The sequence below is a fragment of the Solanum stenotomum genome, chromosome 6, assembly GCF_019186545.1.
Source record: "Solanum stenotomum isolate F172 chromosome 6, ASM1918654v1, whole genome shotgun sequence".
Classification (NCBI taxonomy): Eukaryota; Viridiplantae; Streptophyta; class Magnoliopsida; order Solanales; family Solanaceae; genus Solanum; species Solanum stenotomum.
Window position 1 is genome coordinate 61,198,608 of NC_064287.1, and position 23,047 is coordinate 61,221,654.

Consider the following 23,047-nt stretch of genomic DNA (forward strand, 5'->3'; position numbering starts at 1 on the left):
TGTGGGGTTTTCTGTCTCCGCGTTTCGTTTGTGTTCACAAATTTGCAAATTGCCAAAATAATTGTTAATATTAAGAAAAAATATTTATTAACTTGTTCAATATTAATTATATTTTATAATTTTAAATTTAATTATTTATTTCAATAAGTTTGGAAAATGACTACTTAATGATTAAAAATTTCAAAATAAAATAAATATTTTTTTTGCTTAATTTTTGGTGGCAATCAATGAAGTTGATTTACTCTCCAAACAAAGGGAGAAAAAACGGAGTAATTAGTGGATAAACAGGGTGGTCCACAAAGGTGGCCCCACTTTAATATTTTTCTTTTCTCTTCATTTTAATTTTGTTTGTCTAAGTTATTATTTATCATAATTTTATTAAATAATTTTTAAAATTTTTATTGTTCTTCAATTTCTAATTTTCTATAATTCATATCACATTATTTCAATATTGTTACTACTTTCATTTCTACTTGATTTAAGCAGGAGATCCGTTGAAAATAGTCTTTTTATCTCTTCGAAGTAGAACTATTATGACTTAATAGAATAATAACAATAAAAGTATTCAATATGATTCCACAAATAAAAATAAAGAAAACAAAGCATATTTTAATAAGTATAGAGACGATTTTCGATAAATAATATTCTCTATATTTTATACTCTCTAAATGAGTAATTTAATTAAGATGAAGCCAAACAAAATTTGGAAAGTGAGAGATTATGCATCTTTCCTTATATATTAACCACCAAACATAGAAGAGGAAACACAAAACCTGCTGATCTTCATCTTCCTCATTCATACTAACACCAAAAAAAAATTCTCAGTTGAATTCTTCCAGTTTTGCTTGAAACTTCAAACTATTATACCCATTTTTACTGTTTTTTTTTTCTTCATTTTTGGGTATGGTGTTGGTACAACAGGAAGACGAAATAAGGGTGGGTGGAGGGAAGAAGGGAATGAGATTAGGGAAATATGAAGTAGGGAAGACACTTGGTGAAGGAAATTTTGGTAAAGTGAAGTATGCTAGACATGTAGAGACTGGTCAATCTTTCGCCATTAAAATTTTGGAGAAGAGTCGGATCCTTGACCTCAGGTCTACTGATCAGGTTTGTTTTTTGTTTTTTTGTTATCTCTGTTTCTGTTGTGTTCATGGGTGAATTTTGTTCTATTTGGGTTCTCAGAAATAGAAAAATAATTTTGAATCTCTTCTTCCCCATTTTCTGTTGTTTTTGTGTGCTTTTTTTTTTTGTGTGGAAAAAAGTGGATCAGTTTTTCTCTCTACTGTAACTTCATTTCCATGGTGAAAGTTGATTTTCATTACCAATTTCCACTTGAAGGTCTTTCCATCTGGTGTTTTCGTTATAAAAATCTTCTTCTCAATTTCTCCGACCAAATCCCATTTCCGGCGAGTTGAACGGAACTACTATTATAACAACATACCCAGTGTAATTTCACGTTGGAAAAGACGATGTGTATGTAGATTTGCCCCTATTTGAGAAGATAGAGACGTTGTTTCCGATAAATCTTAGCTCAAGTAAAATGGGTAGGACGGAACTACTTCTTTTTTTGTGTAACTGTGGTATTCTGAGGGTCTATCGGAAATAGCAAGATAAGATTTGCGTATATTTTAAGACTTTACTTTCGAAATTACATTAATATGTTATTATTGCTCATTGAAGGTCGAACCAATAAGAAGAAATTACCTAGTAATTTTATTGTCACTATACTGAATTTTAATATTGAGCCACACATGATTTTTGGATTTCTAAATCATGTATTTTTAACCGTTTAAATTACACAAATATTATTTTCTAAACTCATAAAAAATTATAGATATGGCCAAAAAGTCTTAAAAGTTTGAATCTTCAACTTTATAATCATAGTTGCTTGGTGGTTAGCGCTTTTTGGTGAGAAATCGCATCTTCCACTATATTTCCGACTAAATCCTGCAGCTAAAAGTTAAAGGATTAGCTAAATTTGGTGGTTCAAAATTCCCTTATTGGATAATGAATCAGTCCAACTTGACGACAACTATTAAACTGTATAATTGTAAATTGTTTGATTGCACATTTTTTCCGAGCCTCTTAGAAACTACCTCTCTACCAGACCCTACTCGTGGAATTAGACGGAGTATGTTGTTGTTGTTAATCTTTTAATTGAACCTTTGCTACTTTTGTGGAAAGTGTTTGTGTTGAAGCTCTTAGTAGATAAAGAACTATACTTTTAAAGTTGAAAATTGAAATAACTCAAATAAGCTTATGCAGTTCTTGTGTAATTTCAGATTAAGAGGGAGATTGGAACTTTAAAACTCCTCAAACATCCTAACGTCGTCCGATTATACGAGGTATATACTATCCTTTTCCTTTTGCCTTCTTTCAAATATATTATCTTTTGAACAGAAAAAAAAACTCCTAATATACCCAAGTTGAGGTATTGAAATGTTTTCCGGATACAAGTTGTGTTTGTAGTGGTGATAAAGTAGCTCCACCTAAAGATTCAGTATTTGAAGTGGATTATATTATATAATTCATTTTATTCTTCGAAAGCCATGAGTAAAAAACATCCTGGAATCTGATTTGGTTTGCGTATAGACAATTAGCCAATTCATTTTTGCTTGAAGTAAAGAACAACAAATGCTCACTCTTTCACGGCTAAAGATTTTTTTTTTTTTTCTTCCAATTTTCTTGTCTTTATTGTTCAACTAGGCATAAATATATTGCTCAGAAAAGTCTACTGAATTTTAGGAATACTTTTCAATGTATGAACTTAAGGGGTTTGAGATAATTCATCTAGTGGTTGTTGAAAAATAATAATTGGTGAGCCATCTCGACCCCCCTCATAATTAGATCTTTTTCCCAACTTTACAAGTTAACAAATGCTAATGCTGGATAACCATAAGTGTTTATCATTGATTTTTGTGGTTATATATTGTATATGGGAAGGGGTCCATTTTGTCTGGGACCATGGAAGAGGAAAGATGGATCTATCCAAAGACTTAAAAACTTAGGTGGACAACTTTGTTTTGTTTTTTTTCTTGGACTTATTGGTGTAGCATTAGGAATAGTCTTTTGCTGGAATATTATATTATTCTGCCCTGGTAGACCAAGATTTAATTGGTCTTAGTTCAAATCAGGGATTAACAACTTTGATCCTACTGACGTATTAGCTACTCAATCTAAGTAAATTACGTTCCCGTCTCAAAAAAAAGTTGTTTGTTTTCTTCCTTAAGGAGTTTGTCATGTAACGTCCACGATGACTTCTGTTGCTTGTCAAATGCCTGCTTCATGGTGGCAACTGGCAAGTGAATAATAGTAATAATAATAGTATATTTATCAAACATTTAGGTATCCATACATGGGTTTCCTCATGTTAGTAGTATTTTGTTATGATGCATTTCTAACAAGACGGTACAATTAAGCAGGTCTTAGCGAGCAAAAGCAAGATTTACATGGTGCTAGAATACGTGAATGGGGGTGAATTATTCGACAGAATCGTAAGTTACTTTGACTATATATTCTGTTTGTGAATAATAGCGTTTCAAATCTTGAATTTTAGCCTTGACTATAATCCTTATCCATAGGTTTCCAAAGGAAAACTCTCAGAGGCCCAAGGTAGGAAGCTCTTCCAACAATTGGTTGATGGCGTTAGTTACTGTCACGACAAAGGTGTCTTCCACAGAGACCTGAAGGTAACTAATTATATAGTGTGTAGCATAAATAATATAAGCTGTTATTCAGTCATGTAACATGTGTGGTGTTGAAAATGCAGCTAGAAAACGTCCTCATTGATTTGAGGGGAAACATAAAAATAACAGACTTTGGGCTCAGTGCGTTACCCCAACACTTTAGGGTACGGAATACCAGCTTTTCTTTGTTGCATATGTGAATTAGTTTCCTCAATCTTATTGAGCTTTTTTGTCTTAACTATAGGATGATGGATTGTTGCATACCACTTGTGGTAGTCCAAACTATGTCGCTCCAGAAATTCTTTCTAACAGAGGATATGATGGCGCGGCATCTGATACCTGGTCATGTGGTGTTATCTTATATGTCATTCTCACTGGTTATTTACCCTTTGATGATAGAAATCTTGCCGTACTTTATCAAAAGGTAAGACAATTTCTTCTTTTTGTTCTATGCGTGTGAGCTCATTTTATATGACATTTTGTGGAGCTAATACTTTTAATATTATTTTTGATGGATATAAATCAGATACTTAAGGGGGAAGTTCATATACCAAAATGGCTATCTGCAGGAGCAAAGAACCTCATAAAGAGGATTCTTGATCCCAACCCGCATACTCGTATAACAATGGCACAAATCAAAGAAGATGCATGGTTCAAACAAGACTATACACCTGTAAATACTGATGAAGAAGATTTGGAAAGTGATGATCATGCTTCTACAGATGATCACGTCTTCACCGTGCATGAAACAGTATGGACGTTGGACCCTTGAGTAATTGGTTCATTTCTAGCGTTTTAATCCTTTCATCCTTAATGACTGATTGTTTGCTATATCCCTGTCACAGCCACTTGATGCTCAAAGAGATCCTGAATCGCCTTGCCTTATCAATGCCTTTGAGCTTATAGGAATGTCGTCATGTCTGGATCTTTCTGGATTTTTTGAGAAAGAGGTAACCTTTAATTCTAATTTGTACCGTATTATGCAAGGAACATTTCATAAAACATAGACTTATTTCTTCTTGAATTATTCTAGGATGTTTCCGAGAGGAAGATCAGATTCACATCCAGTCTCTCTCCAAAACAGTTGTTGGAGAGGATCGAGAATATGGTGACACAGATGGGATTTCATGTCCAGAAAAGACACGGAAGGGTTAGTATAATTGTTGGCGCATCAATCTGTATATGCATAGTCACACAAGAAAAATTAAATCTTAAATAAAGTTCCATGTTATGTCTTTGTACATTACAGTTGAAAGTGATGCAAGAGCAGAAAGGCCACAAAAGTCCAACTAGTCTGTTGGTAGTCGCAGAGGTAAGCAATGTTCGCGGTATTTGACTCCCTTATTTTCCATAACAAGAAAGAAAAACAAAAGTAATTTTTCCTATGCATCATTTTCAGGTCTTCGAGATTAGCCCATCCTTGTATGTTGTAGAATTACAAAAGTCTTCAGGGGATTCAACAGTATATAGACAGGTATAGCTCAACATCCTCGTCTACCTTGTTACAAGTTACAACCTACAACCCTTCCAAACATGTTAAACTAACTAAATCACTTTTATCCCACAGTTGTGTAATAGGTTATCGAATGATTTGGGAGTCCACCGAAGTGAAGAGCTCCTACCTACTGTTTGTTGTGATAGCTAGACCATTTGCAGCGGTGACTGGATACATTCTTTCGTTCTTTTTGTTCCATTTCTCCTGCTCTTGTTGAGTAGTAGGAGGAGTTGTGAGCAGTAAGCACACCCTTCAAGTTGGTTGGTTGATTCATCAGTTTCACGAGCAATAACGTGAGGTTTAAGTGTATAGTAAAGAACATGGCGGAATTCGCCTTATAAGTTGGTACATTCAAGTAAATCTGTATCTTGTAGTATCTATTATTTAGTCTCTAGGCAAATGTCTTCTTTGGAACATGGCTATAGCGGCCTTGTTGATAAGTAAATTCAGCAAAATTTGTATTCTGTAGTATCAATTATTTGGAGCTTGGTCTTTACAAGGACTTTGAAAGTCTCCAAGCAAAGATGTCCTTTTTTGAAAAAAAGAAATAATGCTTCATGCAGCTTTATGTAATTAAGAGAAAGTTACTTTGCACATGGCCTCTTCTTTTTTTGCAATTATTGTGTAAATGATTGTGCACATAATACAACAACATAGCAAGATTTGGGAAAGGTAGAATATACACAGTTTACGTCTTATCTTTGTAGGGGTAGAGAGACGGTATATAATACTTGTTTTAAAGAAAATGATTGGGTTGCTTGGAATTGAAGCGTAATTGATATTGTATAGTGTCATTTTTATACAAAGAGGAATTAAAAGTGGCTACCTTACTATATTTAAAATTTGATGCATTTTTCATCTATAAATCTTACTTGTTGACAATATTATAATGTACAACCAAGACTGGGAGGATCATGTGCACCAATAATTTAGCAGAGAAAGTTGACAAATCCAACTTTATAACAATGTCTTTAAATACATTTTGCACAATCCATGAATTAGACTTTGTAGAATCATCACCAACTCTCCTTCATGTCTAGCAAGATTTGATTCTATGAACAATAATCAGTAACTAGCAATGATTGACTTCTTAACAGATTATATGAGAGAGTAAAGGTATAATATGCCCAAAGTGTAGTCATTAAAATGTCTGAAGTTTGGGCTTGTCAAGATTGTAACTCTAATAATAAAAAAATATCTAAAAATGGCCTTGATAGCTTAACCATTATAAGTCTGAAGTTTGGTCTTGTCAAGGTCATAACTTAAGTAACAAATGCCTTAAATTAATTTTTGGCAAGGTCTGTCAGACTTAAAGCAAAAATGTCTGAATTTTGGTTGTGAGAATGCCAAACATGAGGCACAAAATATCTTAAGTTTGCCAAACTTTATACATGAATTTTCGCAATTTTACTTATGTATATCTATAGCGATTCCAAAAGAAATATATTTAAAAAAAGAATAATTCATTCTCTGGATTTTAAAAGGCTTGAAAACTTATATATAAATTTTGTAAGAGACGAATTGTCAAAGTTTGTATAATATTGTATAACAATGTAAATGTATTTATAAACACATTTTTTACGTAAGATTGATATGTTGTGTACCGTAAATGTATAATATTATATAGCTTTCATATTTCATATTACAAAAACAGCTAATCAGTATAAACTAATAATATAATTACGTAAATATAATGTTTTGTATTGGATTGTAATAAGTCAATAATTAAATTTGATTCAGATAGAAATTTCAAATTCAATTACTTAAGGTAAATTGTTATGTTTTGTTGAGTTTGTCATTTTGTTTTAGCGTTGCTACTCCAAATCCAATTCTTTGTTCCATCTCTGGTGCCGACGAGCCATCTTTCTAGTAAGATTATCCTTTCTTTTCGTCTTTTTTTTTTTCTTTCTCATGTTGCGTAATAAAATCGCATATGTCGTTCGTGTGTTAAAGTTAAAGCATCTAAAACACCATCAATCTTATCCAGAAATTAAATTCATAGTAGCTTTTCACTGAATCAGTAGTTTATACCTAGAGTTTGGTGTTTAATTTAGTTATTGGAATAGATAATATATTATAACAGTAATAGAATATGGGAGATAGAAACGGGATAGCTCAATAAAATGGGTGACCTAAAGCCAAAATTTAGAAAATAGTACCATATTTATTCAAAAAAAATTATATATAAATTCTAAAAATTGCAATTAATTATAATTTAATAATTATTTTTCCTTTTAACATTTTTTGTAATATTTGATAAGACAAGAATAAATATATATAAATTATTGTACACGTTACATAACAACACAAATATTTAAATCTCTATTATTGATTATAATTTAGAAAACCTTTTCAATAGAGCCCATTGTTATATAAACTATCAAAATTATTCTAAAAGGTCTTAAAAAATAAAATTAAGACTTCCCTTCATTGAATATGTCAATTAGAGTATCATTTTTTTTACTTATATAATATTTTGTAATAATTTTAATTACAGAAACCAATATTATAATGATGGTTACTTTTAGAAGACATTCAAACTTAAGACAATATTTATTTAAATTTAATTACTTGATAATCTAATTGGTTTGAGCTTGAAATGTTAAACAAAACATCTTAAAAAATTGAAGACAATCTTACAAAGTCAATATTAAAACATGGTTGATCCAAATTGAAGTGAAATAGGCGAATTAAGAAATAGAAAATAACTATAAAATTAATTGTCTACTATTTTTAACTATAATTACATCAATAATAAAATTTCATAAATACAGTGTTCGTTTGATTGGGAACAAGTTATCCCAGGATTAATAATCTTGAAATTAGTTATCTTGAGATAACGTATCCCACCATGTATATGAGATAACTTATCGTATCACTATAATATAAATGGTGTGATAAGTTATCCCAAACATGACAACCAAACAAGAAATGACTATTTTTTTATTCCAAGACTATATGTTTTATTCCTCACACCAAACGAAACATTTGTCTTATATTAGATTGTCATCCATCTTACTAAAACATTTGTTACATATTACTATTTACTAGATCACCAGGATGGAATTAATTAAAAAAAAAATTCTATTTTACCCCTACAATTAAAATAACCTTTGAAATTCAATTTTTTTCCAAGAGGCTACTTAATATGAACAAAGGACAAAATAGTAAAATTGATAGAGGGAGTATTAAGAAAATTTTAATTATTAATAGTAACAATAATACATATTTTAAAAAAAATTCTAGTTAGGGTTTTTTTTTTTTTTTTGGTTCTTTTAAGTGTGCTATTGGTTAATATGTGCGTCTCTTTTACATCGCCTCCATCAGGTCTGGTTTTCTCTTTTAGGTATGTATCTTCTTCATCTTTTTGTCTGCTTAGTGATCTGGTTCTTCGTTTAGTCTTGCTCGAATTTTTCTTTTTTTTTTTCTGTATCTTCGGTATGTTTTCGTGTATTTGAGCTTCTTTTTTCGAACTGAATGTGGTTTTTTTTTTTGCTTCTTTGGAGGATTTGTAATTTTGAGGCTCTTATTTTTTGGGGCTTTAGGGTTGAGCCGCCCTTGGATAGAAATATGTAGCAAATAAGGAGCTTGTAAACTCTACTTGTGCGTATTTTTTCTCACTGGATAGCTATAATTTCATAGTTTTTTTTTTGCTTATAGACTGAAGTTAGTTAGGTATTGTTTTTAGTTATCATGTACTGTGTATGAATATGGATGACATGACGAGGTTACGGAGGTTGCGGATTAGGGTAGAAGTGTAGTAGGTATTCGAGCATCGCCTTATTTCACTTCTCTGTATTGTTATTATTACTTTCCATTGTGTCCTTTGCTCCGATTATCGTATTATTTGTTGTTGCCATTGCTCCATTCCCCATTATTTTCATACATGATTTGGTATGTTTTACTTGTGCCGATGGTTTATCGGATACAACCTCTCTACTTTCATAAGGTAGGGGTAAGACTGCATACACTCTATCTCCTCGGACCTCACTTATGGGATTACACTGGGTATCTTGTTGTTGTACTGTGTATGAATTATTTTAGGCTGAATGTTGCTTATTTATTTAAACTATTACTCGTTAGGTTGAAACTTGTGGGTCTGTAGCAATTCAATATGCCTGAAAACAAGCCTGTAATTGGGCTTTCATGGGAACCAAAGTTACCTCAATTATCATTTGGGACCAAAAAGAGCTCCAATGAGGTGCCCGGGGCCAGTGCAGTATACAAACCTAGTTCAGAGCTCATGGACGGCCTATTTGTTCCGCCCAATGATCCCAAAAAGGTGAACAAGCTTCTACGAAAACAAATCAAGGATACAACTGGCAAAAATTGGTAATCTCAATTGTAGTTTTTCAAATTCCTGTGTTTTTAATGTAAATTTGTTCCTTTTATGAAAATTATTTACTGTTTCTGAAATTTAAATAGGTTTGATATGCCTGCCCCAACGATTACTCCAGAGCTGAAAAGGGATCTCCAGTTGTTAAAGGTGATTCTTTGAATGACAGTCTCTCTCTTTACTTGAACATTTTTACTGCTCGATGATAGGCTGATGTGTTTCGTTACTTATGAGAGGTTGTGACTTAGCTAAGCTTTTCTTTCACATTGTTGTTAAAAGGATACAGAGGGGGCCATCTTTTGTTACTACTCCACTGCTAATAGTAAATCCCTTGTCTGGGACTCGATCTTGATACTAGTCCATAACAATCACAGTCTAATTTTCTAAAATTCTTGGCTCGTCTACCTTAGGAGCCATAGCTTTGTAAGATGTTGAAAATCAATGAAGGCCTTTCTTAGAGGAAGAGCAATGAGAGAGAGAAACGTAAGAGATAGAACATTTCACACTGCTGCTGATAAATGATCTATTCATCTGAAGATTGTGTCCATGATCAGTAAGATAGGTAGAGTTGAAATATGTATAAACTTGCTACACATATTTCTGAAAAATGCAACTCTTCTCATCCTCCACTCTCTAGATTCGTGTTTCCTGGAGTAACTTGCTTATGGTCTTAAAGGAGGGTATAAGGCCTCAATGGTTTCCCTGTTACAAATTCTAGACAAGCTTAGAGTAAAGTGACATATTAATTGAAATTTCTCATTCATTTGCTATTGTTCGATCTCACTAGTTATAAACAAAAAAAATTAAATTCCATCCGGTGTATACAAATAATATATTCTTCAGCACAGTTTGACATCCCTAGTGAAGATGGACTTGTGAAGACGCAATCATGTCTAATGATCACCTTTTCTTATGATATATTGTTGAGTTTCCTGTATGTATGCCTAATTAAATTGCAGACATTTCTCTTACGAGTAAGTTCTCAGTTCTAAAAATCTGATTGTTTCAGCTAAGGGGTGCCATGGATCCGAAAAGGCATTACAAGAAGAGTGGCTCAAAATCAAAAACATTACCTAAATATTTCCAGGTAAATCTATTATTTCTAAATTATTGATGTAGTGACTGTTTCTTTTTTAGTATGATTTGTCATATTTTCTATAGCATTTTGTCTTGGCTTCTTCACTCCTGTTGTTTTCTTTTTTCGAACTGCTTTGTAATGCTTTTGCTTGAGCCGAGGATCTATTGGAAACAGCCTCTCTACCACCCAAGGTAGAGGTAAGGTTTGCATGCACACTACCCTCACTAGACCCCACTTGTGGAGCGACAAATTCGCCTTCTTATGCCTGATAATAACCACTAGCAGGCTGATGCATCATTACCCTGATGATATAACAAAATAAAAGCTTCCCCTGTCTCACATGATAAAGCAAAGGAACAGAAAGATATAGAATAGAAAGAAGCTAGAATTGAACAACCGTGCAGGCATCTTTTGTGCTGTTGTTGTCATGCACTCTCTTTTATTGACATCTTGTTATCCTGTTGGTTAGAGGTAAGATGTTAACGTTTTCGAAATTCGAGCAGGTCGGCACAGTAATAGAGCCAGCATCTGAATACTACTCTGGTAGACTGACTAAGAAGGAGAGAAAGACAACACTTACTGAGGAGCTACTTTCTGACCGTAAACTTGGGGAGTACAGGTACGTCACAAACATGAGTAGAAGTAAAGGAACTATGCAACTACTTTTAACCGGTCTGTTAAGGATCATTAACCTCATATGCTACACAGGAAACGCAAAGTTCGCGAGATTGAAGAACGCAATCGGCCAGGTGGAGTTGACAAATGGAAGAATAGAGGTCCACAGTCAAGGAAGCGTGCAAAGCAAAGAAGGCATTGAAACTATAGTGTTCATGAAGCGTTTCTTACCGGTTTTCTGTCTGACCAGTCGAAGAGCATTGAAATCTTCTATGAGAGGTGTACCTGCCATTCTGGGAAAACTATAGGGATGTGTCATAAACAAAGCAGGTTTCACAGAACATCTACAAATCCTTGATGCTAATTACACCGGCATACTTCTAATACGTGTTTCTAGCACTCCAACAGAAATAGTTGTCATCAATTTTGAACTGTGTTGCTGATGATCGTCATGTATATTTGCCTTCTCATGGCGTATTCTATTCTTATTGTTCTGGTATCAAAATATTAGAATGTTAGGTTGTATTGTTGTTTGTTGGTACTTATAAGTTATAAAAAAATATTACCATCTGAAAATTGATTGGACGTTTGAATGCTAATCTGAGTATACAACCATATTTTAGTCCAGATTAAGCTTCAAATTAGGAGTAATCCCACATGCATTATTATTAGAGGACATTTTTTTCCATTTCTCTTCTGCTTCTTGTTAGGGGAATACATTACTCTGCATAATTTGTTAAGGAAATCAGTTGTAAGCAAGTTCAGAAGATTTACAAAGATACAAGGACTTGAGATGTATTAATGTTGTGATCATTGAATTACAGCCATTTTCTAGGGTCACGTAAGCCTATTAAAGGGGAAGCGCTTCCTATTAAGAATTTTATCTATACTTGATGTCAAATATGTGGTGTCTGGAGTTAGGTTTATCAAATCCCAACATGCATTTCTGCCTGAAGTTCAGGTAAAGATGATTAAACTTCATTCATGTGCGTGCATGAGCTTTAGGCAAAATGATTGAATTTTTATGTGTCAAAAGTCCAATCATATGAACTTCACACCATATGTTTAAAGTTGTTCCGAAATGAATAGACGTACGAAAATTTATGAACTTTGGACAAAACTTAGATAGTGACACCAAAATTGGACATATGTACACTTCCCAGTAATAGTTGCCAACACTTTACCCAACTTGTTGATAGCATTTAGTTTTGAGAGGGTAGTTGGTGGGGGCTTCCACAATTGCCTAAACTTTGCTTGCCTGTCCACAAGCTTGAAAATGAAACAGCTAACATGACTATATTCTCATTTGACTAATTGCTAGCTACTCTTCAAATGTTTGAGATATATGTACAAATTGGCCGTTCATTGCCTCCCAACATTCAATATTACAGATGGGACAATAGAGACAACTTGAGACTGCAGGTTTGCTTCTTGAAGGAACTTGAGAGCAACGGTAAAATTATTTTTGTGTGACTTGTATGCCAAAAAATTGAAATTTAGCATTAAACACTAATGTTTGCGTCAAGATAAGCTAACTAGGCCCTCCCCGAACCATGTATGTGAATATGAGATGCTTCATACGTCAAAACTACCAATAGTTTGTATTGTTCATGACAAGATTCAAATCCATAACATGCGCCTAATCCATATGTATGTGTTGCATCCTTACCACAGCACTAAAGTAGAGAGGGGCTACTAGAAGTAGGCACCTACTATTATTATTTCAATGTTTCAAGTTCAATCATAATAGATTTTACTACACTTGAGTTGACGGTCTTTTGGAAATAGTATCTCTACCTTCACGCCTCCTAGACCCCACTTATGGAACTCTATTAGGTATGATGTTGTAAGTTCAATCATAATAGGTCAGTAGCAACCCTCATGCCAAACACAATTGTTGACCTAATCAGCAATAGAATATTGCCAATGGTGGGAAAAGCCAATGTTTTCCAACTTCTAAACTCAATAGTTTCAGCTTTTATCATAATGATCATCTCCACTTAACTGATATTAGGATATTCAAGACCTCAAGAATAATCCATTAAAAGAATAGGCAAAGCTACTTTCATTAGTACATGTATAAATTTATTCACATTCAATTGAGACCAGTAAAAGAAGGGGGGAAAGCACAGTATGTCTGCTATTTACCCAGATAACTACTAGTATAATATCATTTTCAACTCAACAAAACAAATCTCAATCACTGTCATTCCATTTGGTAGCGGCTGCGGCAAAGGAGAGAATCACATGTTTGATGTTTCACTAGGTGCAGGTCGAGCGTGCAACAGAGGTTGAAGAGCTTTTACCACAATGCTCATGTTTGGCCGAAAATCAGCTTCGTATTGCACACACAAAGCAGCAACTGCAGCCATCTGTTTCAGCAACACAAATTTTGAGAAATACGAGTTGATGAAAATCAAGAAGAGATGTAAGAAGATGCAGGATTATGGTTGCAGTAGTCAAGAATTTTCTGCTCTAGTGACATACCTTTGCAATGGCCTTAGGAGGGTAATCTGTACCGAGTCTAGCGTCAACACATTGCTTAACTTTATCTTCACTAAGTCTTGGTGTTGCCTGATTACACAGGGTACGGAACGTCAATTCAGAATCAAAATAATCAACTAAAAAATTGGTGCATCAGATATAGTAATGTCAGTATCTTGAAGGTTATACCCATGTCACAAGACTCTGTTGGCCACGTGGTAATGTATGATCAACAGGTTTACGGCCTGTGAGTAGTTCAAGGAGGACAACACCAAAGCTGTAAACATCACTCTTTGAACTCAGCTGACCAGTCATTGCATATCTGCAACATGAGGGAAGTCAATCAGCATAAAAATGAATGACCCTTGGGCCCTGATCTAAAATTGCTTCATTTAAGTTAGTTAATCAAGTTTACAGTCTATTTATATCAAATATTCAGAACTGAACTCACTCAGGAGCATGATAACCAAAGGTTCCAAGAACACGTGTAGAGTGAAGGCGTGCTGCCATATCAGGAGCTTGATTTGATAAATCAAAATCCGCAATCTTAGCAACATCATCATCAAAGAGTAGGACATTGCTAGACTTAATATCACGATGGATGATATGTGGCTGTGCTTTTTCATGCAAGTACTCTAGCCCTTTTGCAGCTCCAACAGCAATTTTAACCCGTTGGGCCCATGATAATACTGGACCTGGCTGTGCACCTTTCACACCTTTTCGTCCTGTAACCACAAATTGAAAAGTTATTTGCATTTTCCAGATTGAATTAGCAAGATTACGGAATATGAGAAAACCGTTTTGACTACTTATTGCAAGAATTACAAATTGATTGTAGCAGCCTCAAGCTACCCGGATTATACTTTTTTTTTATTTCTTTTGTCATCAAAAAAATAATTTATAGTCCAGGTAGCTTGAGGCTGCTACAACCAATTTGAAAAAATAGGTAGTCAAAATGGTTTTCAGCATTAGTATGAGATGACACATTAACTTGGCTGAGACAACCACCACAATCTATAGTTCTTCCAGATAAGTAAAAAAAATGAGAATGATCAGCCATACATAAAGAAGGAAAACACAACCAAAGCTTCCAAATGAAACAGGAATATGTGTACACACACTGACACACACATATGTACAGAAATAGACACCCTCGTAGTCAGAAAATAGCTCAAATAAGGAAAACTGTAAGAGAAAACAAAGGCTTGTTATGGATTTTGCTCTGTTAAATAGAGATACAACATGCTGTCAGCAAATGACAACAATTTTCATTTAACAGCAATTGCAAGGCAGAAGTTTTATTTTGTTTAACATAGTGGAAATGGATAGGTAAATACAACCCAAAAAAATCACTTTTGGAGCTGTTTTCATGAATTAGAATTTACTTATCAGGGAGAGAGAGGAAGGATGCAATCGATTTGGCAGGATAATGATGGATTTTCAAAATACTAGGATTTTATCCTTTTCTATTACTTACTAAAGGAGCAGTGGCAATGGCTGAAATTAACATGAGAAAAAGGTGGGTTAGACTGAATTTTGAAGAAAAATACGAGCATCTTACGCGACTGTGATCAAATTCAATTCATTACATTGGGTCAAGAATATATTGGAACAACCATCTCTCTATAAATAAAGCTTCATCAGTATGATGTAGAAACCCACTTCAAGCTCCCTGCCTCTCCCTACTTCCTTGATAGATTATCCTTCCGATATCTGACAAATGAGGTGGGCCAATCCCAATGACCTTTCTGACAGCACTCTTTCCAAGTTTGGACTATCAAAAAGGCTACAAGAGGAATGGAAGCACACTAAAAATAATAATATTCTACCTTCAGATATCCCGTAGACCCTCTATCTTAACCCAGTGCACACTTCCTGTCCAATTTTATATATCCAAAATGTTTAACACAATCTTGAACAATATTGGACAGAATTATACATCGAAACCCAATATACCAAAATCTGGATCCCAAGTAGATTAGGTTAAAGCAAGCATGAGTTCAAACCCCTATTGTCATTTAGGATTAATAGCTACTAAATCTGAGGAACTTAAAACTTATTACGTAGACATTTTCCATTTTAACCAACTTATCATTTTCAGAAGTCTGTCCAGTCACTAGCAATATAATATGTAGAAAACTTTTTCACTATGTGCATAGTCAAGTACATAACCAATGGAACTTATGAACAAAATATATTTTTGAAAAGAGGACAAGAGAAAGAAATGTATATGCACAACGGAGAAGAAAAGGATAAAATCTGAAAGTAAGAAGGAAAGACTTAAGGGTTTGTCCAATTAGTAGCATGAAATATGAGGAAGTCTTGGTGCAGGTCTACTCTTGATTGAGCAACTTTACATAACACTTCCACGACACATGTCAAAAAAGACCCTGGTGAGGTACTTCAAGAAAGGGGATATATCGGGGGAGGAGCTTTGACAACTTTTTGAGGGTTGAAAGTGCATAGTCAAGTACTTAAAGTGCACAGTATAGGGCAGGCGCATGACCTAGTTGGATTTGGATTGCGCAATCATTTCCAAACTCAACGTACCACGATGGATATAAATTAGAACAACCAAATCTGAATTTCATCTGAGTTTCACCGGTATATATAAATTAGAACAACCAAATCCACAAAGTCATTAATTGGTCAACATGCATAGAATGGATACACAAAGGCTTATAGTAAACTAACCATGAAGAATGTCATGGAGAGATCCATTTGGGGCATACTCATAAGCCAGCACACGAAGACCGCCGTCCACACTATAACCGAGTAACTCAACCACGTTTTCATGTTTTAGTCTTGATACCATGGAAACCTGAAACGGTTACATCATATCCAAGCAAGGTAAGAGGTTTATGTATAATATAGAATAGTCAAAGTAGGACAATCCAATCGACCTGACCTGTGCTGAAAATTCTCGATCAGGCTGCTTGCTCGAGTCTAACTTTTTAATGGCTGCAGCCCGCCCACTTTTCAGGACACCATGGTATACCCTTCCATACGATCCCTCACCTATCAAAGCTTTTGTACCAAAGTTGTCTGTGATGTCTTTTAACTCATCAACAGTTATAGAAGGAACAGCAATGGGCAGGATGTTAACATTCTGCGTCTCCCTTTGCGCACTTTCTGTTGCACGCTGCCCTGCATTGTAGCCTAAAAAAAAGATTTCCAGTTAGGGAAGAGTGAAAACCATAAATCCTACAGGTAAAAAAAAGAATTAATAGAATCTCAGTGAGTAAAATCATGACACTATCTAAAGAAAACATATCTTTAGAATAGGGGTAAAGCCAAAGCAATGAACTAAACACTACAAATTTCACCTGACTGTTTAAAAATTTATTAAGGTTAAACTGGAATATTGAGGTGAAAGACATGTTTGCACAGCAGGCATATCTTCCATACCAGGTCATGACGACACCAGATTCAAACATCATGATCTCTGAGCTTCCAAGATACTGGAACTAATTTACTTATAGACCTGATAGGAAGATTCGCCTATTAGTTCCCAACTCTACTGATAATACATTATACATCAGTACTCAGTGGCTGAGGTTGAGCTTTAATCCAGGAGATACTAGGATTGAAACCCACTACCCTCTTGCCCCTCTCCTGCAGCTGAATTTATCATTTCAAAGAGTTCGAAATATTATTAATAGCAAATAGTACAAGGAGGAAATTAACCTGCTGCATTGTTGGTCATGAATGGTCCATGATCAGCAGGTTTATGCATGTCATCATCGTCACAACAACCGAAGCAGCTCATAGTTATCCTTCTTATACCCGTGAGATATTCTGAAAAATACTAGTCAAGAAGTTAATAAATTATGTTTGGTGTCTCTAGAACAAGGAAACAGGACCGTCATCAGTGCTATAATACAAAGTTCAAAAGGATTCTGAAACTAAGCCCTTTCCACATTGAAAGTGTTCATCCATTGTCATCATTAATATCAAACGGGCTAGGTGAAATATCAATAACAAGAGAAAATGTTATCTTATGCTTCAACTGACATATATTGAATGTTTGTATGACACGCGTGCAAGAAGGAAGAAATTAAGCACATCAACATCTCATAGAGAAACAAAAAGCCAACGCCATAGACTAACCAAGACGAAAATGGAAAATGGAAAATGTTAAGAGTTGACCAACAACATGACTGAACCTAACATGACATGATATATAAAATATAGTCAATTGAACCAGGGTCGTTAAAGAGTTGGCATCGAGAAAGACACGCCAACTCTTTCTTTAACATCCCCATCACTCAATTTTTCCATAGCTATATTTCTTTCTCTGTGTTCAATAACCAATAGTCACCATGTCATTGGATTTCACAAATCACAGTTGCTACCTGAAATAATCTCACGCTCGTAATAAGCAAAGATCAAAGACCAAATCTTTGGTATCTTCACTTTAGAAGATACGAAAAAAGAGTCACTTTAGAAGCCTAAATGCACCACAAAGATAACTACTTTGAACTCTCCATACGATATTTAAACATACGAAAACAATAGAAAACCCCATAATCGAATTGTTTTTCATTTCCACAAAGACCTTTTCTTCCTCTCTTTAAGTGACTTCATTATCTATACACGTTACACCAAACAATCCTCCTTCCAAAATCTAAGTGATCCACTTCACATTTCACTAGTCCAGTACAATCTAATAACCCTCTAAACACAACACAACAATAATGACATTAACCCAAGCTGAAAAAACAGCAAATTTCTCAGTAATTAATAAAAATAACCCCTCAAAACTAAGACAGGAAACTGAAATCACAGTAAAACTGCTACACAAATATCAAAAAATCAAGAAACAAACTTTCCCACAAATCTATTCAACAGATTGAATAACAAAACAGGCTAAAACCAGCTACTCAACTCGATTACCCTTTTTCAAGCATTTAAACAAAACCCCACAAAACTAAACAACAATAGTATTAAATCCAATACAGAACCATGCTTAAAATCCAAAATCAACACCGATCCCTCAGATTCCCCAACAAAAATAAGCTCAAAAAGGGGCAAAATCAAACCTTGGAAGCAAAAATCGGCAGGAAAAGTAAATACTTTGATGGGGTTTGTTCAGAAAGTTTGTGAAGTGAAAAACAAATGGTGATCTGAAGAAGACTATAAAGGGAGTCAAAATTTTGTATTGAATTGAATGAATCAGAGTATATTGTATATAGAGAAAAGTCTTGTTATTTATTATATACTGTAGAGAAATGGAAACAGTGTAATACTAGTTGCTTTGTCTTTGTCGCCCACCCAATTGACTTCGTCTTCTTCTTCTTCTTCTTCTCACACACACAAATACACACAGTAACAAGGACAAATCAAGAATACTCTCATTCACAGGTTTTTTCTTAGATATATTCTTTTCCTACTTATATTTTACCATTTTGTGTGGCCCTTTGACTAAAAATATCTTATTTCAATTAGCGATTTGGCGGCGGAAAATTTTACTTATTTATAATATGTACTTATATGATAGATGTTAAACTTCATTCGACTCATTTGTATGTTTGTTTTTTAAAATTTTGAACTCTCTTATTAAAATTCTTAATTCAACCACTAATTTCAATGGTCAACCATTTATATAATGTTATATATTATTCGTTTAAATCTTATGTTTGTTTTGTTGCTACTTAAATTATATTATATAGTATTGTTTAAATTGATCAAGCAACAATAAAAAAATTATTTTGTGTAATGACCGGTTTACTGAGATCGTGTTATTACTTTAGTATTTTCTTTTCTTTTTGTCTTTACTTTTATTTGTTATTCTACCGTTTTTACAGTAATTTTACTCTTTATCATATTCTTTTATAGGTTTATTATTAATTATTGATGTATAACATTATATAACGATGATAATGATGCAATTTATTTAAATGTTATATTTATTACAATAATATAATAAGATATAATATAACACAATACAATACAATATATTATGAAATAATAAAGTCGCAACCATCCCAGCAGAGTGTTACGATTGTGACGACATGTATAAAACTTCACTAAGAAAATGATAACATAATAAAGTCACAACCATCCTAATTTTTTTTATTTTGATAGCAAAAGCAACGATGTTCTTTATTTATAGGGTTTAAGATCAAAATTGATTACTTTATGTAATATATATTAAGGATTATTTACATCATATTTATATATTAAGGACTAAATAGAATCAAAACTTATACATTAAAGATCATTTTGATCATTTTCTCAAACCCTACAAACCTATATTTACATATAATAACTAATAATATATGACATGTTTGGTATATGAACTATCACTTACGTATTATTAGTTTATGTAAGCTTTTTCTTGATAAAAAATCTTCTATTATTAATCAGAGGTCTTAAATAGTCATAAAAATAAAAATAAATCTTAATAGATAATGTTTTCCTTTCCAATAAATATTAAACACAAATTCAAATTGATTGGAACTTCAAAAATAATACTCATACTTAGTGAAAAAACAAAAAAAAAAATTAGGAAATAACCTATAAAAGCTAAATATGTGTAGAATATCGAGCCAAGTCGAGTTGATTCATGTCTAACCTAATTGGTTATCATACCCAACTTTACCAAAACTCGAGTGGCACCAAATCAAATTTCTATAATATTGAGCCTAGTTCAATTCTCATCGAACATTGTCATATTATAATTATCATTTAGAGTACACTTACATGGTCAACTTGAGCCGAGTTACTGAAAGTTTTTTGTCAAGTTAAGTTTGATCAAAATGTTAATCAGACTAAGCTTTAATCAAAACAAATGAGGCTAGTTCAATGCCCAGGTCTAAATATGGTAAAACAATTCATGAAAAATTGAAAGAAGAAAAATCACACTAGAACAATTTATTCTTGAAAATAAATATAGTAAATGTGAAATTTTATTATTTCGCTTTTTGTTAGATATTTGATATTTGTATTAGAGCCCTAAGTAATCGATATGAATGTATTCATATCATGTAAGGAAACTGCTCTCTAATAAAAAAATTATCACTTCAATACTCGAATCCAAAATCTCAAATTAAAGTAAAAAAAAAACTTATTCATCCACTATAAATTTATTATAAACAAAATAAATTATTTCATAATCAGAAAGACTAGGTTTAAGAAATGATTACAGGCACATAATAATAATTGTGTGACAGCTAGGTGTAAATTTTATTTTATTTTTTGTCATTGTTTAATTTATTTATTTTTTTCCAATTCATAATATTCCAAGTGAGGCTTCACATGGGTGTTTGTTAGTCATAACTCATTTAAATGCTAAACAAATGGAAACACCAATTATTAAAATAAAACAATATAATAAGTAGGTCTTGTTTTATTAGTTTTGTTTCTAATAAAATTATTATCATTTTGGTATCTTTACATTTGACTATGATTTATGATTATAATAAAATTTAAAGTAATAACTATTTTAAGTGGTTTTTGGCGTTTAGTTAATTTTGGTATGAATATAAACGGCAGTTAGTCCTCTAATTATTTTTAAAAAATAAATCTACCAAATTTCCAAATTTTCTCCTAATTATTTGAGTTCTTCCTCCGTCTTAAATGAATAATAATAAAATAGTTTTTTTTTTCACTCGGGACTTGTAGCTGCATTAGAATCCGACTAAATTTGAATTTGTGACGTAAAGTTGGGAAGTCCCACATTGGAGGTAAAGTGTTCCTAACAAAGGCAACCACGTACTCAGAAGAACTCTAACCCGAGACATCTGGTTAAAATGAATAATATTGTGAAAATTTCAAGCAAACCTCTTACAAACTTAAAATGGAAAACTTAGGTCATTATGCTACTCACTCAAATGTTCCTTTTTAGTCCATATGTTCGTTTTTACTTATTCAGTTCGAATTTTACACGCTTTTTAAAAATAATAATTGACATGAATATTTTATTGAAATATTCATATTAATTGATATTTATTCTTAAATTTTGGAAAAAGATTTGATTAATAAGCAATTAATGTTAAGAGCAAAACATGAAAAATTATGTCCCTTTCTCTTTGATATGCTAAAAATGAAAATGTATATTTAAAAGTGTACGGAGAAAATAAATCTTTATTTAGACATTGTGCAAATATAACTTTAAAAAAATTACTTTTTTTGGACAATGTTAAACTCGAGTTACTTTTTACCCATATATCTCTCAATCTCACGGACAAAACATTTGACTATCGTCTAACACTTATAATAATTACATAATTTAAATTGTGATCTAACATTTTCTCAAGTTTATAAATTGCAAGAGAACAACAATAACATGTCTAGTTAGGGGTGGTCGTTCGGTTCTTCGGTTTTCGGTTTTAGAAAAGTGTGCACCATATATTAAACCAAACTAATTTGGTTCGGTTCAATTTTTTCTACTTCGATTCAATTTAATTTGGTGTTTTTAAATCGGTTTTTCGGTGTGAATGAAAAATAAAATAAGGATAAAGTATAAGATACTTAGAAATTTAAAACTATGTTAAAGAATGATGTGTATCACCGTGGAACACTTATTGTGCTAACTAAAAGACTATATTTGTCTTTATCAAGAACATTGTGCCTCCAACTATTTCTCGAGAAAAACAAGTACGAAGACGGTTCCTTTACATAATGTACATTGGTAGAAATATGTTTGAGTTTCTCTTGGAAATTAATATTTGAAGTTAACTATTGATTTGTACATTTGTTGTTACATTGATTTGTTCATGAATGATTTAATTGTTAGTTGAATTTTTAATTTTTAGTTAAGAGAATGCACATATATATATATATATATATATATATATAATATTTTTAATTTTCATTTTTTTAAAATAAAAGTTCGGTTCTTCGGTGTACTGAAGTTTTGAGACCCTTACACCGAATGCCGAACCGAACTTCCAAAAAAATACACTGACACCGAACCGAAAAACTGAAGAACCGAATTAGTTCGGTTTTTCGATTTTCCAATATTTATGTCCGCCCCGATGTCTAGTGAAATCCACAAGTGAATATGAGAATGTTAGAATGTACGCAGACTTTACCTCTACCTCATGGAGGTGGAGAGGTTGTTTTCAGAAGATCTTCGACACGTGTGCAAATCAAAGTAGGTATGAAATAGGAAAAAACATCAATAAAGAAAATATAGGAACTNTGTTAAATATATTGTTTATAGCTTGTTTTTAGGAGATAATTTCTCTAAGAATTATCTTCCTAGTTTATAGCTTCTGTTATACGTTTTTGGTGTAATTAGTTTCCTAGTTTGTAGCCTAGGATAGTGCTAATCTCTTGTATATATTTACTGTGAATAGCAATGAGAAGGGTACGGAAAATTCTACAAATCTATCATGGTATCAGTT

At 32.9% G+C, this 23,047-nt stretch overlaps 3 protein-coding genes across 7 annotated transcripts; 2 read left to right on the forward strand and 1 right to left on the reverse strand.

The window, feature by feature from the left end:
• Positions 1–786: 786 nt before the first annotated feature.
• Positions 787–5,751, forward strand: LOC125866634 (CBL-interacting serine/threonine-protein kinase 1-like). The gene is made up of 12 exons (XM_049546930.1): positions 787–1,107; positions 2,283–2,345; positions 3,423–3,494; positions 3,582–3,689; positions 3,770–3,850; positions 3,931–4,110; positions 4,213–4,437; positions 4,532–4,636; positions 4,720–4,836; positions 4,936–4,998; positions 5,086–5,160; positions 5,254–5,751. The coding sequence occupies exons 1-12, from the start codon at positions 904–906 to the stop codon at positions 5,329–5,331; spliced, it is 1,371 nt and encodes a 456-aa protein (XP_049402887.1). The 5' UTR covers positions 787–903; the 3' UTR covers positions 5,332–5,751.
• Positions 5,752–9,236: 3,485 nt separating this feature from the next.
• On the forward strand, positions 9,237–11,823 carry LOC125866658 (rRNA-processing protein fcf2-like). The gene is made up of 5 exons (XM_049546965.1): positions 9,237–9,513; positions 9,607–9,667; positions 10,527–10,604; positions 11,099–11,214; positions 11,304–11,823. The coding sequence occupies exons 1-5, from the start codon at positions 9,296–9,298 to the stop codon at positions 11,410–11,412; spliced, it is 582 nt and encodes a 193-aa protein (XP_049402922.1). The 5' UTR covers positions 9,237–9,295; the 3' UTR covers positions 11,413–11,823.
• A 1,405-nt stretch (positions 11,824–13,228) lies between these two features.
• LOC125866644 (pto-interacting protein 1-like) lies at positions 13,229–19,076 on the reverse strand. 5 transcript variants are annotated; one of them, XM_049546944.1, is made up of 9 exons: positions 18,944–19,057; positions 18,737–18,830; positions 17,382–17,492; positions 16,603–16,853; positions 16,389–16,515; positions 14,146–14,419; positions 13,884–14,016; positions 13,698–13,784; positions 13,229–13,582 (listed from the first exon to the last, which is right to left on the reverse strand). In XM_049546944.1, the coding sequence occupies exons 3-9, from the start codon at positions 17,461–17,463 to the stop codon at positions 13,454–13,456; spliced, it is 1,083 nt and encodes a 360-aa protein (XP_049402901.1). In that variant the 5' UTR covers positions 17,464–17,492; positions 18,737–18,830; positions 18,944–19,057; the 3' UTR covers positions 13,229–13,453. The 5 variants fall into 5 exon arrangements, with proteins under 5 accessions (XP_049402901.1, XP_049402903.1, XP_049402900.1 ...); XM_049546946.1 differs by having other exon boundaries at positions 17,382–17,502; positions 18,944–19,051; XM_049546943.1 differs by having other exon boundaries at positions 18,737–19,076.
• Positions 19,077–23,047: the final 3,971 nt, after the last annotated feature.